Source organism: Caenorhabditis remanei, chromosome X (genome assembly GCF_010183535.1).
Source record: "Caenorhabditis remanei strain PX506 chromosome X, whole genome shotgun sequence".
Taxonomy (NCBI): Eukaryota; Metazoa; Nematoda; class Chromadorea; order Rhabditida; family Rhabditidae; genus Caenorhabditis; species Caenorhabditis remanei.
This window is the reverse complement of record NC_071333.1, coordinates 18,822,144-18,840,551: the sequence shown is the minus strand read 5'-3', so window position 1 is coordinate 18,840,551 and position 18,408 is coordinate 18,822,144. Positions and strand designations below refer to the sequence as shown.

The following is an 18,408-nucleotide window of genomic DNA, read 5'->3' as shown; positions in this document are numbered from 1 at the left end:
AAAATGACCGATGCAATGAAAAAGGATAGGATTAAAACCAGAATAGCTGTAAAAATGGAAACTTGACTATACAAAAGGGACTATTAGTACAAAATAAACGGTACGGGGAGCTAGAACTGGGCGAATTGTGTCTGGAACTTGAATATGGGTGGGTAGAAGTATAATTGAGAATTGGTTGGAATATATTTGTAGCTTTAGAGAGAGAGAATGAGTAAGTGAGTATTGGTGTCAGAGAAAATCATATGGGAGAAAGAAATAGTTATATTGACAATGAGATCAAAATTAACACTACTCCATGTGTATGAAATTTTTTTTAAAAAAGGATTATATTTTAACGGCGAGTAGTACGTTTTCGTCCTCTTCCAGAGCTAGTGGACGGCTGTTCGATTTCTTCCTCCGAATCATCGTCTTCATCTTCTTCCGAATCGCTATCCACGCTTTCTCCGTCAGCTCTTCTTTTTCGTTTTTTCGGAAGAGAGTATATAACATCAGCCGCCTCCGATTCCGATTCTTTTTTCTTCAAATAACGAATGAATGCGTCGTCAATAAGACCGCATATTGCGAATACGTAGTCTCGATATTGTTCGATGAAATGTTCGGAGATTTCATCAAAGAAAAGATGTCTGCCGACGGGACTGCTATCGGCCTTAGCTAATCTGACGGATCGTCTTCGGTTTCTTATATCAACAATATGGTCGTCCATCACATATCTTTGGAAGAGCAGCCCCAATTGCTCGTAGGATGAAAGCATGTTGCTGAATAGTGGTCTAGTCTTGCGCTGAAATTAACTTTTTTTAAATGAACATTTCAAAATTTCCACGATGAACTCACAATGAATGCTCCGTAGCTGGCATTATCACGTGCACAAATTCTGATATGTTTTCTGATGGTCTCCTTGTTCTCAAAGTTTTCTTTGCATAAGCCACACTGCAAGAATCGGTCTTGGTGGGATGCCCCACAGAAAAGAGCAACACGATGTTGGAACATGAGCAAGCGATTTGCATGCATATGGATTTGGTACTGAAATTATGTTTATTTTTATCACTTTTCTGTTATAAAGTGATAATTCTTACATGAGTATCACGCTCAGCGTTCTGAAGACATTTGTCAATATGAATAGCGAATTGAACTTCGGTTTCAAACTTTTCGTCGCAAGTGGAGCATTGCAATTTGTGGTGAGCTGAAGTAGGGGAGTTGTAAAAAGAAGAACTTGATTCTGACTTTCGAAACTTACTAATCAGGTTTCCGCAAGTTTCAATATCTACCGGTGCATCCCATATCTCAAATATTCTCGGCGGTATATCCTTCATTGGCTGCATTGCCTGCATTCTCTGCAAATTATCAAATAAAGATAGCATAAGTTTTTGGAAGACGAAGAAACGACGATGTCAGCTGGGCGGATAGATTAAAAAATAAAACAAGATATTAGGGTGGAAATGAATGGCAAACAAGAAGAGGAGGGGTACGTGAGAACAAGGAAGTCACGCGAGAAACCTATTAGCAGTGGAAAAAGAAGGAAGCGGAAAGAGAACGTCAGCTGGGGCCCCGCCGCCGGCGTTGGAAAAAGAAAACGGCGAAAAATGTCTCTTTTTGTTTTGTTTTTGACAGAATAGAAAGAAAGACATAACATCGGAAACTTAGTGGCAGGAAGGGAAAACGATGTTCCCGGATTTTGTTTGAATTTTATATATCTACACGTGGACTACAAAATAATCAAAATACATATTTGGCATCAAACTATATACATATATAACCTGTGTCTCCGAAAATTTAGTGTCATGTTAGAGAACACACACGCGCATAAATTGAACAATGACAGGGAAAAAACGGAAAAGAAAAAACGGCGTAGCAACACAACACCGGAAAAGAAATTGAATAGGGTTAGCTAATGCAATTTTCCAGAACGAAAAAAAAAAACTCTATCGACTTCAAAAAACGACCGAAAGATGATAAAGTACTAAACGCAAATAGTTAGCAGGCAGCATCCTGCAAGATATGGAGTGTGGAAAAAGAACAAAGTTCGTGGAAGGTTGCGTAGTGACGTACTTGCGGGAGTTTGCAATGTTTCATAACGTACTGAATGTCAAGAACACTTTGTTCAGTCTCCAGGCAGCAAACTAGCAAACTAGTCTCCGACAAAAGACACATAGAATATGTTAGATTGGTATCGATGAACAAAAACAGTTTACATACATTGACTTTTGCACTCGAAGACGGTTTCTTGAAAAGAAAAGCAAAACGACGTATTCTTATCTTAAGATGCGGGAGAAAGGGGAAAAAGGAATTAACTCTTTTTCACTGATACTGATAGTTGAAACAATCGAACAATAAAATAGTCACGAGTCAATCAATTAGCCCCCACACTAATTCGTCTTGCCTGTATCGAGAAAAACATCAGATGGGCGGTTGAAACTGTTTCTTATCTTCACATTCTTATCATATCCTTTTCCCTCGCAGTCATCAAAAGTCATAGTGCGGTTCTTAGGAATTGAGGTCAGTAATACGAATATCGGGAATTCCTTTCTCTTTTTGAGAAAAAAAGTTAGATTTTTTGGCCGTCTGCTGCAAAAGACATGCTGCAAAAGACTGACTGCAAAACTAAGACGGTTCGGTTAAAAATCATACACCAGGAAGTTGAAGGGAAGTTACAAGATTATCAATGAGAGTAATTAAGTAATTAGATAAGACAATCCATACAGTTGGTATATATTTGTTTACTTGTAGTCTTCGAAAGTAAGATAATCGAGGGGTGGAGTGCGCAGTCTTATCTATGTTGGGAATCTTTTGCAGGGCATCTTATATACGCTACACTCTTCGAAGCCAACAAAACATGCAACAACAAAAAAAGTTGCTAAATAAGAATAATGAAAAAATGAAAACGATACATATTACAAAACTGAAACTCCGCGAAGTCATCAAGCCATGTCATCCCCATTTTCGCCGAAGCAAAACTGAAGATCGATGTTTGCCTTTTTTTCTTGCCATCCGCCCCTCTTCCCACTCGCACTCTCTAAACACAAAGAACGAGAAAACGAGAGAAAAACGGGGGGTGGCGAGGCTCCAGGAAAAAAGTGAAAACTCTTGGAAAATGGGTTCAGCAGAGCGTGTTTGCATGTGAAAACTTGTGGGTGTAAAACCCGTCGGAGGGATTTCGAGGAGAAGAGACACCGATAATCCCGAGAGCGGTTGTGAGTGTAATGCGATGATTGAGCGGTATGTGTCGAGAAAGAATGAGATAGAAAAAAGAAGAGAAAAAAAAAAGAAAAATGCGTGTTACCTGCATGAGGGAAATGGTTTTCGCATCAGATAGGAAGGTTTTCGTATTAGAAATATAATTTTATATCACAAAATATCAATTCATTCATATCATTAGTCATGACAAGAATTAAAATACGAAAATAAGTTATTATGTCAATTATAATTATCCAATTATCCATAATAATTTACAACCCAGTAACTCTTGTGAAGAAAATCTTGTCCAATGTTTCATCGAGCATGTCAAAATAATTAGTTCGAACAAAATCCACATTCTCCGGCTCAATATTATGCAGCTTAAAGTCAAAATATTGGAATTGTGATGGCTGTCCAACTCTTTCGATTTCATTCAATAGCCCTCGATTAGACTCGTCCACCTCGTAAATTGTACCCATTTCCCGCCAGGAGTAAGGATCGGAAGTTGTGCGGATTTTGAATCCGGAGCCGTATATCCCTGACCGGATGGTTTTATAGACGTTGAATAACTCATTGTAGTGGTAATGGATTTTCCCCACAATTGGATCCATTTTCATCTAAAAAAGTTATTATTTTTTTCTTTTTGAACCTAATAAGCTAATCATCTCACCAAAAAGGTTTCATGAGTGTGCTCGTACTCCGGACATAGTTTCACATGATATTTGATCAGACTGGGATCGAATTCTTGCTCATCTTCATTCAAAACTCCTACTAATCCAAAATTGTCAGTTGTCAATTCATGTGAGCGATGTAAGTACTGACATTTGCACATTCTGCACGTCACCACTGCAAAATGGCCTCCGATTCGGTTATGATTCTCAACATTGGCGCCAGCGAATGGCTCCATATAGAATGGTAGTCGCGTCTCGGTTTTTACAGGGTTCAATCCGCTGGTGCCGGCTTCATACATGTCTTTGAGTGATACAATCAGAGCGTTAGTATGATATTGAGAAATTTTCTGAAATTAAAAAAAAATTTCAAACTGATTATTAAGTTAACAACTTACATATTCCGTAACATGATCCTTATCTGGTATCTCCGAACATGATTCCAAATGAGCTTTCATTTCCGTAAAATCTGTGAAATGTGCACTGCAAGAAGCACAACTTAATGAGTTGTTCTCGGAATGAATAATCTCATCGAGAACGTCCTCTTTCATTTCTGACAGGATAATTGGGATTTTGTAGTTGGGCCGGAGCCCCCCGGGTACACAATCTTCGAAACCGTCGTCATCTTCCTCAGTACTGATGTTGTGTTCCATTTCTGCAGCCATTTCTGTAATAGGTTCCGTTTTGAAAAGCATTTTGAAAAAAAGTGTTATCAGAGTAAAAAAGAATTAGGTAATAAAAACAAGGCGACCAATTTCATAACTTTATTAGTTTGGGTTTTAATTTGACTCGTATTGGAACTAGCCTCTGTTATCAATAGAAGGTGAAAAGGAGGCCGGTGTAGAATGCAGAAAAAAAAGTAGGTTAGGTAACAAAAATCAATTTTTCCCCCAGGGTGGCCAGACAGGAAAAAAAAGACAGAAGAAAAAAAGGTAAGTGGGTCGAGACAGCGGAGAACAGCAAACCAAGTAAGAGGGACCTAACAACAAAAAAAGAGACCCATGCACCACTCATCGACACAACAGACTCACGCACGCACACTCTGAGACGAACGAGTGGACGGAGCTCATGGGCTCATTCCAAATAAAAGCGAATGCGGTTGCGTTGCGGTTGAATATGATGAAGACCGTCTTGCAAAAAAAAAAGAACGAAACACAATTAGCAGATGACATTTTTCAAAAAAGAGGGAGCCGGATTATATGTACAATTTTTAACGTTCCAGCATGCGTGGGCAAGATGGATTAGGATATTTTTTCTAAGAAGAGTATAATGTCATGTACATATAATGTCAGTGGGAACGCAATAATGAAATAAAAACTGCATTCGAAAAAAAAACACAGACCCATTTGTTTGTACTGATATCACGAGTACCCTTGTTTGTTCTTGTCACATTCTAATCTATGATTTACCTGTTTTTAATAAAATTTACAAGTTATCCCAAAGACGGAATCCTAAAATACCAACTCTTATGAAAGCAAGGAAAAAATTGTTCCGATAACCACTATAGCAGCAATTTCCCCCGATTTATTGCTATACCTAAATGTAAGCCATAACCACAATTGCAGGAAATTACTTTTTCTCCCCCAAAGGGCACGTTAAAATGTTATGTCAGGACTTTTAGGAGTCAAAAGCCCTCCAATTTAATACTTCCAGAAAAACGAAAAAACGTTTGCTGTATAATTTTTAATGAATAAATTTGAAATTTAGTGCCCTAATAAAACTAAGAAGGTCCATCTTTTAATTAAAATGCTCTTTTATTAGCAATTGCATTCCAGTTACCCAGTTCCGGAGGCTTTTTCCCTATTACTTTTCTATTACTTTCGTCCCTTCCAATGCTGAAAATAAAACGTCTCATTAGCCGTTTCATTAGCAGTCCTTGCCCTTTTCATGCTCTTTTTCTTGAATAGCTTAGCTCAAGTGCTCTGCACGCCATCTCTATTACATTCCTCATTCCGATCTATCTCTTTTTCTTCTCTAATTTTTCCTATAGAACATCCTTTTTGGTAGGATTACTTTATTTTCTCTGAATGTGAGTTTCATGGAAATTTAAACCTTCAGGAAAGTAAAATACTACAAATAAGTAAATTAAAATTGAATAATAAAACTTTTTCAATTATCAAATGAAAAAGTGAACAAGAAAAGTGTAATACATGGTGAGTTGTCATTATAATGAAAGCTTTTGCAATGCTCATCTTGATGGATGGCCCTTTCATATATAACCTTCTTGTCGTACTCTTTTCCAATTGTCTCTCGATTCAACTGGTACCAGCTAGTGCTCCTTTTCCCTTTCATCATGTGTTTTGTTCACTCTATCTCACACTTTTGCACTTTCATCATCAACGATTGGCGACGATCAAGATGAAAATATATCTTCTGGTCATTTCTTCATTGCGCTTTACGTTTTGCTCTCAATTTGATGTCCCGTTTGAATCCCAATTGTTTTCAGTTGAAACCCAAATTTTTGAGTTTCTCAATGTTTCTGTCACTCAAAACGCACAATATTCTCATTTGTTTCAGTTTAAAAACGGAGAATTTGGGTTTTCTGGGTTAAGTTCATATATTTATGAATAGCCAATGTTAGTAAACCGATTTCGGGGGATTTGTAAATTCAACAGCTAATAAATCTCTCCACCATGGGATATGTATCTTGTGTTTTTGTATAGTCAGCAAAAAAAAAAGAAATGATGAAAAAAATCTTAGAATAAAAAATAGATCACACAGAAGATAAGAAAGGTTCTATACAATTTTGTTATATGATATAACAAAATGTGATAATTTTCTGTATAGACTTGATTTTGAGAACTTTTTCTTGGGATTCATGGTTTTTGAAGATTGGAAAGTGATAATTATTATTGTTAATCTGTAACTCCTGATTAAAAAAAAGTGTAGGTGTTAAAAATTCATTCTCTCAGAAATCAATCTTTCACCTGTTCTGTTTTTTGTTTTTTGTTCTAGATTTCCGCCTTATATCAGATTTTATAAAATAACTTTTCTAGTAGTTTTCCAACCTTAGAAAACTGAAAAAAAAAACTTCCAGTATGACACACCTCCTCTTCCATTCATCGTCTTCTTCTTCTTTTTTTTTTCGAATGTATCTCTCCCGGTTTCGAATGGGATGCCTGTGAGAAAAAGAAGGAAGGAGTTGCTGGAAAAGACTGTATGAGTTGAAGAGACGCAGCGTGTCGAGACGTGAAGTGTCATAGGCCTTCCCTCAATGCAGTACAGAGAGTCTCGGACCGGCTGTGCTCAATTCCGTTACCCTCTTTTTCTTTTGCCCTCTATCTCTGCTTCTATTTCTCTTTTTATTCCCCCCCCCCTCCTCCTGCTTACTGTGTATGTGTGTTTTTTCTGCGTCTGGTATTGGCCTCAACAGCATTCATATACAATCTCATTCACGTTGAATTCAATAGAGGACACCCGACTTTGTTTCTCTTCACTCTCGCCGTTTCTTCCTCGATTTCGTCCTGTTTTCCCCTAGTTTTTTTTCTATTTTCTCTTTTTTTCAACGATCTCTCAAACTCACACTTACTTCAAACCATTTCTCTCTTTCTTCTCCAACATCCATCTGTTTTTGCCAGCAATGCCTGCGCCGCCGGTCGAACGAAACGTGTGTGTGTATTTGCGGGGCATAAAGAGATGGGGAAAAGAAAAAGAAGAGAAGAGAAAAAAACGGGGGAGAGGCGCCCAGGGATGGCTAAGGGCCCCGCCGCAACCGCCCTATTGATCGTCGTCATCAACGGCGGCGACTGCGACGTAAGCGACGACGACGGCAGAGGGTCTTGACGCGACTTCAACTTCCGTCGTGGACGCCGTTGTCCGGTGGCAAGGGACCAATGTGCGAGACTGCCACCTTCCATTTTTTTTGCTCTGGTTTAGTCCCCATTCAGTTGAACATAGGGAGCAGCTGTGAATCATGAAAAGGAGATGAATGGGTTTACGCACTGCGGTATCGTTTTGAGATCTCGCTTGTTTGGCCAACTACTTATCTGATCGCAGTTTGAAAATTTATTTTATTCATCTTCTCGTTTCATCCATTTTTTAGGATTGACTCTTCTCAATTTTCAATTTTTCTCTATATAATCCTTTGATATACTTTATTATGATTAAAATTATCACCGCTTTTTTCCACTACAGAAATCTTCTTCTAATCCAATAAATATAATTTTTTAGAACCACGCCCTCTACCCCTCTTGGTATTATTCCATGTCGGCGAAACCGGAGCAGGCGCAGGCGCCAGCAATAGTTTCACATGCTGACACGGGACCGACACCGCAACAACCGCACCCGTTACAACATCAGCCCCATCCTCCCAATTATCATCAGGGTCAAATAATATATCAGCAGCCATATGGTCATTATCAACAACAAGGACCTCCCGTGTGGAATCAGCCGCCGCAGACAACGGTGGGTTATTTGATAAGGGTCTTGGGTCTTGATAAGAAATGTTCTGCTATTTCAGGTTCATTTTGTTCAATATGCCCCACAACAAGACAATACGACATTTCAAGATAATAAGGTGCAAAGTTATAACCATTACGGAACGGTTCATTTTGCACAACCGGGTATGGATAACGGAGATATGATGATGAGGGGTCCCCAGACTGCATTTGTTCCTCAGCAGTATGTAACGGTCAGTTTTTTAAAGGAAAAAGTTTTCGAATTTTTAGTATAGTCAAACTGCTGCAAACATCAATAATCTAACTATGAACTTTTAGTCTCCTCAATGGTTCTCAACCGGGCAACAAAATCAAGGGCAATTCATTCCGACCTATGCAACGACATTCAATGTAGCTAATGTAAGTGGGGAACAAAAAACAAAACAAAAAATCCCGCGGCAATTCCTGCAACCACATCTGGAAAGTGTTTAGAATAGCACTGCTGATTTCAATTAGGCGCTGCAAAACCAACACTCATTCACTTCTCTTTCTTCCCACTTCAAAAATTTCCAGGACCCCACTTACCATCCAAATCATCCAATGAATCGACCGGTCGCTGGTCGTCAGGATGATTACCAAGTTGGGAATGACTCCTACATGCAATTTGTGCCGTTTGTAGCTCCAATCGGGGTTATGGAGAGTCAAGCTCATGCATCTGCGTCGTATACTGCAAATTGGGTTAGCTCGACGTCGAGTATACCACCGGAAATGAAAGATGAACCAGAGGTATGTTGAATTTGTTTTCAAACGTCACAAGGGAAGTACACGACAGACCGAGTTAAACTTTTTCTATAAATTTGACCATAGATAACTTTGACCTTGGTGAATTACCTATGATTAAATTTAAAGAAAAAGTTCAACTTGGTCTGTCGTCAAATTTCCTTGTCAGAGTTTGACCGATAAAGCAAAACATAACATTTTTTTCTAGAATATCATTGACATACTTGCCAACAAATAATGAAATTTGAAGCATTGCCATCTGTTGTTATTTTAATGGGTTAAACTTTCCAAATCACTTATAAGTATCATAATGACCGTGCAACCTTGGAGTTATCAGTCTATCCCTAAAAATCTCTGACTTGAACCCATTTTCAGAAAGTCTAAGAACCTCAGGGTATTATGAATTGGCATACATGGTAGGCGTATCACATCCAAAAATTCCAATTTTGAAATAGTTTTCCTGATTCTTTCTGTATTTTTTATTATTGGGACTAGAACTATTATCTCACGACAATATGCAGACATACATGTCAGTACAAAGTTACTATTGAGTCTGCAATTTGACATGAGAAAAAATATCGGAATTTTTGACACACGAAATTTGTTCAAAAACTTTTTTTTGATCCACTGTTCAATTATAAAGCTGTGAGTTGACCATAGACCACTAGCACGTATTTCAAAGATTTCCTGACACAGCATATTTCAAAAAGGGTCATCGCTGTTTTTTTTCAAACCACAAGGTCTTCATCCTCTTCAGAGTGACAACATCTCTCAATACGACAGTCAACGTCCAGCGAGCCAAATGAATGGTGACAACTGGACCGACCAAGAAGATCATCTATCTCCGTCGACGACGCAACAATCTTTCACTCTTCCTACTCAACCCCGTCCGATGCCATATGTTGAGAAAGATAAATCGCCGTCGCAGAGCACAACGAAAACGACGAAAAGTGCAAAAGGCGAAAAGTAAATTGTTTTTTTTCGGCTTGGATGTTGAATTTGAAATGACCTTTTGTTATTTTCAGGACCGAGGGAAAACGAGAATTGACATTTGACGAGAGGATAGAGAAAGCGAGAATGCAAAAAACGAGAGTGGAGAATGAAAGTGCGAATGTGGAAGGTAACACGAATGCAGTGCCTGCAACTGGTCCAGCTCCAGCTTGTGGTGCTGTAACTTCATCAGCACCTGTCCAAACACCACGTTCTTATGGACATCGGAAAGATTATTACGGATACAATAATAATAGCAACAATTACAACATGAACAACCGTGGCCGCGGCGGTGGTCATCACTATAATGGAAACAACAGTCATAACGAAATGCCCGGTGCGGAACATTATCATCAGCAGCAACAAGCACACCAACAACAGTATTATCAACCACAACAGCCGCTGTATAAGCATGTTGGACAAGCAATTGACGAACGGGATACTTACAACTCAAAACGGGATAATAACTACAGTACTAATCGATTCGAAGTAAGAAATTTATAAAATGTAGACTTTCTAACTTTTCCAAATTTCAGAACAATCAACACAACGCATCATATAATCAAAAAAATGTGCAAAACCAAAATCAAGGTCAACACCAAAATCAAAATCAAAACCAAATTCCAATTCAAAATCAAAATCCACAAGGACAAGAATTCTACCGTCAGCCAAGTTACCGAGGGAGAGGTGGTCGTGGTGGCTATCGAGGTGGATTCCAGCAGCAACAAGGAGTTCCGGTTCCACAGCCTAACCAGCAACCAATGCAAGATATGAGTCGTTTTGTGGGCGCACCTCAGGTGATGAGCCCGCAAATGTTGGCAACAATAAACGCCTTCCAAAGCTCCCATATTGGAAACATCCCAAGGATGCCTCTGCTCCCAGGACCGTTTGGTATGCCACGTCATGCACAGCTCCATCAGGATGTTAAGTTCCATAACACATGGCTGGACGCTGCTAGCTGCCCGATCCCCCTTGCAGCAGTTATGACCATGGATACCAGATATGGTAATAGAGGTGGAGGGAACACGTATCGTGGCCGTGGTCGAGGTGGCTATGTGTATCGTGGCGGATATAGAGGAGGTGCAACGGGAGGTGCTGGAAGTGGAGGATATGTGAATCCAACACCGAAGTTCACTGAAAAAATACCAGATGTTGAAGCTACTGCTGAAATGAAACCAAGTGATGAGAGCCCGAAATATGCTCCAGAAATTTCAGGAGTGAAAGAATCGGTAGCAGAGCCTAAAATAGAAGTGGAGAAAAAAGATGACGTGGAAAAGGCGGCGTCTGAAGAGAAAAAGGAACCAAAAGAAGAGAAAAAAGAAGCTACTCCGGAAAAGTAAGACTTAAAATATCAGCTATTCAAAAAATAACTTTTTTTCTTTTCTAGACCAACTGAAGCTGAAAAACCTTCTGTTCAAACAAAAACGGAAGAAAACGCTGAAACTAGTGCTGAAAAGAAGGATTCAGAATAGAACTCTTCATTTTCTTATGATTTGCAATTTTTTCTTTTGCTATACTGATTGTTTTCTATGTTTTGCATTATATAATATTTCTCAATTATTTAAAATTGTGAATTTTGAATTTTTCATTATAATGAAACTTTTTTCAATTAAATAATATATTAAATATATTCGTAGTTAATATGCCGGCACAAAGTTCATTCTCGCTTGTTTCAGAATGTCGCAGGAGTTGTTCACGTCGGTGATGTTAGCGAAAATTCGTTTTCTACGGTACATTGGGTATCTGAAACAACAGAAAATCAGGATTTTCTGGAGAAACAAGACTTACTTCTGTGGGGGACGAAAATGAACAAATATGGTTCTCCATTTCCGATGTCTGATTCCATGCAGACTTGCTTTCAGTTCTAATACGGTATTTGGAGAAAGGGAATGTTGCTCCAAAGAGTAGTAGCTGATCTTATAGTCGCCAACTAATGATCTAGTGACATACCAGTCATCCATCTGAAATTTTGATTGGAATGGAGAGATTTCGTAAGTTAAACTGAAGACTTACCCATAAAAACTGTGACGTCTCAATATTCCTGTTTAACACTGGTAAGAGGTTCCCACTAACAAAGTATACCATTCCTTGACAATAAGTACCCAAAGTATTAAACTTGTACTCGTCTTTCGATAAATACCACTTTGAACTATCATTGCGGACCACAGGACCACTAGATATTACTCTACAAGCTATGAAATCGTCAATGGTGCGGTACCTGGAATAAAATGTATTGAAATTTCAGTTTAGCAAAATAATACGTGGGTATTAAGTATTGAGACTCGTGTTTCTTTTTTACTGCAAAAAACTGTTTTTAAAACTTTTTGGTCGAAAGATGGTACTAATTCAAAAAATATATGTATTTTCTTTTATGGACACCTAGATTTTCTACTCATAATAATTAGAATTTGTCAGACAGAATTTTCGTGTAAACTCGATCAAAAAAAAAACAAAAAAATCAAGCCACCTAGGGGACTCGAACCCCTGACCTTAAGATTAAAAGTCTCACGCTCTACCAACTGAGCTAAGGAGGCCCTGCCGCAGATGGTTTGCGAGTCATACACATTCTCGCAGTAAGACGGAGGCGCTCTTCTTTTTCAAAGTTAGAAAAAGAGAAAAAGACGTTTTTGTTTATGGAAAAGATGTGTATAATAAGAAATCTATAAGTTTTCTTGCTCAATTCATGAATAGAAAAGAGTCACAAATTGAACTAACACCTCCTTTTTTTCTTGTTTACGACAGATCAGTAATGATCCAAGACGTTCCCTTCTGTATTCAGACTCGTGTTTCTTTTTTATTGCAAAAAACTGTTTTTAAAACTTTTTTGTCGAAAGATGGTACTAATTCTAAAGATCTATGTATTTTCTTTTATAGACATCTAGATATTCTTCTGCAGGGAAACACGATGCTCAATACTTCTCAATATGTACCTTTTGATCAAAAACTGCAAGCCGATCATATCAATATGCACATCGTCATCGAGTTTCAAAAATAACTTGGGACCGTGTTCACAATTCGCAATCTCTTTCACCCAAAATATTGCCTGAAAAGATTTTACTATTTAATTTTTTGAATAACCATTATACCTTGTAGGTGATATTGTGGTAATGCTCCGTTGTATCCACTTGTATGATATCACCATGTTGTTTCATTTCATTTTCAATATCTGTAGACTGTTCTGATCCTACGATGAAGTATAATACTGCGTTATTCTAAAAAGAAAATCGTTGTCGTACAAAAAATAGTTTAGAAAACTACTTCATCTAGCCATTCTGGCCGAAACATATCCCTTTGCATTTTCCGGAACGCAGTGTGGTTAATATGAGAATTTACTATTATCAAAGTTTTGTTCTGTAGGTTACAGTCTAATCTTGCAGATGACGGGATTCTACGAGGTTCGTACACTGGACGAGGTTCTGATTGTATAGGTGGTCCACTTGCTAGAAATACCTGAAATCTTATCATTTAATATTTATTTACCGTTCATTCACTCATTTTTGTTTTGTTATCTTCAAGTCACAAACTCGTCATATTTGTTTGGTTTGGGGTTTGCATTGGCACAAAAACCGTGTCTCGGACTTTTTGACTCACCGGATGGATGTAGTGATGTGGTGGCATGTTTAAACAGTGTTCATCGTTAATCTCATCTTCTTTGATTATACTTGGAAACAATACAGAAGATATAGTAAGGACCACAAAACAGACAGATGAAATTAATACTAGTAAGAATATAAATAATCGACCGATCATACGCATATTGCTAGCTGCTTCTTGTCTTCACATTCATTCTTCGTCGGTTTTCAACGTATAAGCCAAAAGCGGGAAGAATTAGCAGAACAGGAATAAAAACTGTTATCTATCTACTACTACTGTCTGTTTGGAATTTCCAAAAACAATAACTTCTCTGTTCCCTTTCTGCGGTATAATTGGGTCGCGCGCATATTCAAGGACGGATTTCACCTACTTTTCACACGTTATCTTCTTATGCTTTAGTTTTTTCTTACATTTAGTTTGTATATTTATATTGAAAATGATATTTTGAAATGAAAAGTATTTATGAACAAAAAACCTGTACATTTGTATCATCATAACGAGTAGAAAAGTGGAGAATACCAAAACGGATAAGTGAATCGTAAAAAGTGTCACTACTAAATGTACTAACCGCATAGAGTCGCCAAAGGTTTGAAAAAAATAACTTGTGGTGTGAGGGGGGAAAGTTTACAGTATTCGTGACTAAATGAGTTGCTAATTGGATGTAGAAATTATCACAATAGAATCTGAGTTCTCTGTTTCTGTTTTCTGCTGAAACAGTGATTATGAGATAAGGGGCAAGTGTAAAACCAAAGAAGCTATGATACGAATGTTTTGTTAGGCAAGTTCTCTGCAGTTTTACTTGTTGTTATTATTGCCTCTGGATAGAACGACGGCCAGGATAATAGCAACGATGATGAGGATTAGGACAATTGTGATCAAGATAGCGGCGACACAGATCTTCTTTCTCATCGCACTTTTTTTGTACTCCACTGCAGTTTTTACATTGGCAGATCCTTGTTTGACTTGTTCCAGACCACTCTCCACGTTATTGTCAATGTTGGTTACCATTTCGTCCTAAAATCAAAAAATTTAAACAGTTAAAACAAAAAATCTGAAATGCCCACCTGCGCTTCTGTCAAGTGTTGCAAATCCAAAAAGATCTCCTCTAACATTGCAATATTGTTCTCCAAGTCTTTTATTTCTCCGTGTCGTTTTTTCACATCTTCATATGCCGCTTGACCGGATACTGACAGTGGATTCACTTCTCGGAAGAATAGCTAAACCGGTCAATTTGATATTAAGTGGATTATTACGATTATCTGGCTTACCTGCTCGGATCCACTGTTCTCAATGATGCGATTGATGTCTTCGTCTGTCAGATCTTGTCCAACGGTTTGAAGTTGTCGCCGGACACGTAGAGATACTCGAGACTTGTAATCTTGATGGGTGTCGTTGAACAAGTTAATCAGTTTATTGAGATTATCTTTCAAAAGTTCCAATTGATTCTGACGGATTCTTTTCTCAGTTATTGATTGGGTTTCTGAAATTCACTCATGATGAATTTTTTGTACATATGTATACTATTTGTTTCTACTCTGATGTCACCCGGATGCTCTCAAATAACTCGAAATGTCAGACTTGTCTCTCTCCCCAAATCCAAAATAACGAGGTGTTAGGTTACTGGGTACATCTTCCTAACAGGAAATTGAAAAATAGAAACAAAGCTGTACAAAAAAAGATTTTTTAAACATACGTTTAGTAAACTCCAAGAAATCATCTTCGGCTTGTCGGACCAGTTTTCGCAGATCTCCGGTACGACGTCGGATAGTTCCAATTTGGTTTTCCAGAATGTTCTGAGAAAAAATTGAATTCTGAAAATTCTCTCAAAACAATGTTTCGTACCTTATCCCTTGGATCTGCAATGGTAAGTGACAATATATGTTGTTGGTCTCTTCTCAATTTCTCAATTTCCCCTCGAACACTGCCAATTGCATTCCGAACTTCCTGTAAAAAAACGTTGTAAGACATGTGTGCTAAGCGAAAATGGATTACCTCGAATCGTCGGTCAACATACTCGGCTGCCGATGGCGGTCGTGCCGGCGAGAGTTCAACTTCGTCAAATCTGTCGGTGACGCGACTCTGAAATGTGCCCATGTTTGATATAAATCAGAGAATATTGTAGTAAGGTTTGGATTGGGTCAACAATAATGGGGAAGTGAACACTACAAAAAAGATCTGGGTCAGTGTGTCACCATTTTAATCCTCACGATGGTTTGTGACTCAAAACACTCAAAAATATCAAAAAATATGTTTTTTTCGACAAACTGAAAATGCAGGAATATCGATTTTCCAAAACTATCTACTCACCTGAAACTCGTTCAACCTGTCCCTCATGTTCCGGTATGAACTGCGCTGAAATGCCATATTTGGGTATTGTTGTGGTTCAAAATAGTATCAGTGTCGGAATAATAGAAGAAGAGCGCAAGAGGTGCAGAAGGGCAAAGTCAATATGAAATTCCAAAACGCACCAAATATATTGTTGGCTTTGTGTAACTCGATAGGAAAAAGCGAATGGAAAACGGGTGGTGTCAGAGGAGAGGAAGCGATGTACAAAAGAGGTAAGAGAAGGAAGAAATAAAAATTCAATCCATAAAACAGAACAGACCATAAAACAGTGTATATGTGGAGTAAGGGATGGTGGTAAAAGTAAGAAAAGCATATTAAATTTTGGGTTGTTCAATACTTTTTTTTATATATTCTTATAGATTGCACATGTTTGGTCGACCGCTATTGATTCTATTTCTTTTTGCCCCGAAAAGAATTGTGACCGGTTTTTTTTTGAATATTGAATACTGAAACAAAATTAATATATGCACCGTAATGTGTGACTCCACTTTTATATGAATCACCCGTCAATTTTTTTTGACTGATAAAAATATTTTGGACATAGTTTGATAAAAAGAAGAATGATATTAGTTATGTCTGAAAAATTATGAAATCGGTGATTCAGAATAGTTATTCCAAAAGTTAGAACTAATTTCTGATATTTTAAAACCCGAAAGTTGAAGGAGTAGAAAGAATCACGTTAAAAATAGTTCAAACAAATCGAGGAATTGTGTTGCGGGTAACTTAAAGTTTAACCACCACCACCCCGCCGCCGATGCCGCCATCAACTTAAATCAATTGAGAAAAAAAAAGAGAGAGAGAAAGGTAGAGCAAAAATAGTGAATGAACAGTACTGTATAAACACGGTGGGGCTCACAGTGGGGCGCGAATCGTTGGTGTTGACATTGACTTTGGTACTGTGTATGAGTGAAGGGACGAAAAATGATAGAAGGGAAAAGTGAAGAGAATTTGATGTATGTCCTCTCCTCACTTCTCAGCGGTGTGTCACTTTTTTTGGGAAAACTTTGATGAGTCACTCGTTTCAATAATCATTGAAAAACCATGTCATATTGGAAAAGTTACGTTTTTAGTATAAACCTGTGGTGGGGAGAAAATTATAGGGAATGTTTTGCATAGTTCCGGAAACTGGTTTCCCCGCATCACACCAAACAAACGTTTTCCGATCTGATGGATATATAAAGTTTCAAGATTATCTGTGCACACATCAGAGTCAAATATGTTACGAAAATAACACAAACGAAACTACACCTTTTATTTTTTTCTTTCCTTTTTTTCAAAAGCAGTGTTATATTCAAATTTGTCACGGGCCGGGCCGGGTCTGGCCGAAATTGGAATTTTTCCCCGGTCGGCCCGGGGTTTGAAATTCAATAATGTTTTTAACTAAATTTCGAACTAATTTTGAAATTTTGTGTCGAATTTTCGACAATACTTCAGAATTCAATCAAAAGCTAGTTATGCATAAAACAAGTAGATTTTTTAAATGTAAAATCTTTTTTAAATTCAAAACATAAAAATATGCATCTGTTTTTAAAGGCGGGCCGACCGAGCCGGGTCGGATAAAGCAAAATCTCAAAAATCACACCATTTATTTGTTCTTACCATTATTTTTAAAGTGTGTTTTATTAAGGGTAAGTCATACTCCAGACCACAAGTTACAATTGGTCCCTCTCCCAAAACGTAAAGCAAGAAAATCTTTGCAAAAGGTACCAGTTGGCCGGGTGGCCGTAATGACAACCTGCGCAAATAGAGGAGAAATGTTTGGAAGGGGGAAGAAGAACGTCGTCTGTGCACCTATTCTATTATCCCCCTCTTCTGACCACAACACCGTCGTCATGAAGGCCGTAGAAGAAGTGGAAATGAGAGAAGGGGGAATAATTGCGAAATCCAAAAACTAAATTGGTATGGTCACAAGGAGAGAAAAAAAATGCGAAAAAGGAAGGGAAGCTGTTGATGATGATGGTATTCTATTTACTTATGAGCAGACCAAAACTATGATTATTTACACAGCTTTATAAGAATACCGCCTAAAATTGAAACCATATATGAAAACAACATTGATTTCACGTATATGGAAGCTGAAGCTGCAACAACGAGAAAAAAGGGATTGTGAAATATCCGGATGGGAGAGCAAGGAGGTCTAGAGAAAAAATGTGCATTCGGTTGTCTATGACAACCGCCTAGCTTTCTTCATGCTTTTCTTTTGCACTATACACATTTTTCTATTTGCGGGTTCCATTGTTTGCTACAAATAAAAAGTTCATGTGTCTTTCTAAAAAATTGTTACAAAGACTGCTACAGAGACTACAAATCACTCAAAGTTATATTTTGGGGAAAAGTTGGCTTTGTTGTTATGTTAGAAACTTTTATACTGAGTGGAAAACAGGTTTGCAAGTGGAAAACTGAAATTTGGAAAAAAGTGGAGTGAAAGATTTTAATCAGCGTGAAAAACGGTTCTAAAAATTTTAATGAGTCTTGAAACCTTG

At 37.9% G+C, this 18,408-nt stretch overlaps 4 protein-coding genes across 4 annotated transcripts; all 4 read right to left on the bottom strand.

The window, feature by feature from the left end:
* Positions 1-331: 331 nt before the first annotated feature.
* On the bottom strand, positions 332-1,328 carry GCK72_025798 (uncharacterized protein; the record flags this gene model as incomplete). The annotated part of the gene is made up of 4 exons (XM_003105588.2): positions 332-778; positions 832-1,020; positions 1,074-1,180; positions 1,235-1,328. 4 exons carry the CDS (start codon positions 1,326-1,328, stop codon positions 332-334), a joined length of 837 nt encoding a protein of 278 aa, XP_003105636.2.
* Positions 1,329-3,443: 2,115 nt separating this feature from the next.
* GCK72_025797 (uncharacterized protein) lies at positions 3,444-4,504 on the bottom strand (the record flags this gene model as incomplete). The annotated part of the gene is made up of 3 exons (XM_003105570.2): positions 3,444-3,788; positions 3,842-4,189; positions 4,238-4,504. 3 exons carry the CDS (start codon positions 4,502-4,504, stop codon positions 3,444-3,446), a joined length of 960 nt encoding a protein of 319 aa, XP_003105618.2.
* A 7,118-nt stretch (positions 4,505-11,622) lies between these two features.
* Positions 11,623-13,603, bottom strand: GCK72_025796 (uncharacterized protein; the record flags this gene model as incomplete). The annotated part of the gene is made up of 6 exons (XM_053736485.1): positions 11,623-11,728; positions 11,774-11,946; positions 11,999-12,203; positions 12,916-13,028; positions 13,072-13,197; positions 13,577-13,603. The coding sequence occupies 6 exons, from the start codon at positions 13,601-13,603 to the stop codon at positions 11,623-11,625; spliced, it is 750 nt and encodes a 249-aa protein (XP_053580051.1).
* Positions 13,604-14,374: 771 nt separating this feature from the next.
* GCK72_025795 (uncharacterized protein) lies at positions 14,375-15,673 on the bottom strand (the record flags this gene model as incomplete). The annotated part of the gene is made up of 6 exons (XM_003105593.2): positions 14,375-14,593; positions 14,644-14,796; positions 14,848-15,059; positions 15,273-15,372; positions 15,422-15,523; positions 15,572-15,673. The coding sequence occupies 6 exons, from the start codon at positions 15,671-15,673 to the stop codon at positions 14,375-14,377; spliced, it is 888 nt and encodes a 295-aa protein (XP_003105641.2).
* Between the last annotated feature and the right edge of the window lie 2,735 nt (positions 15,674-18,408).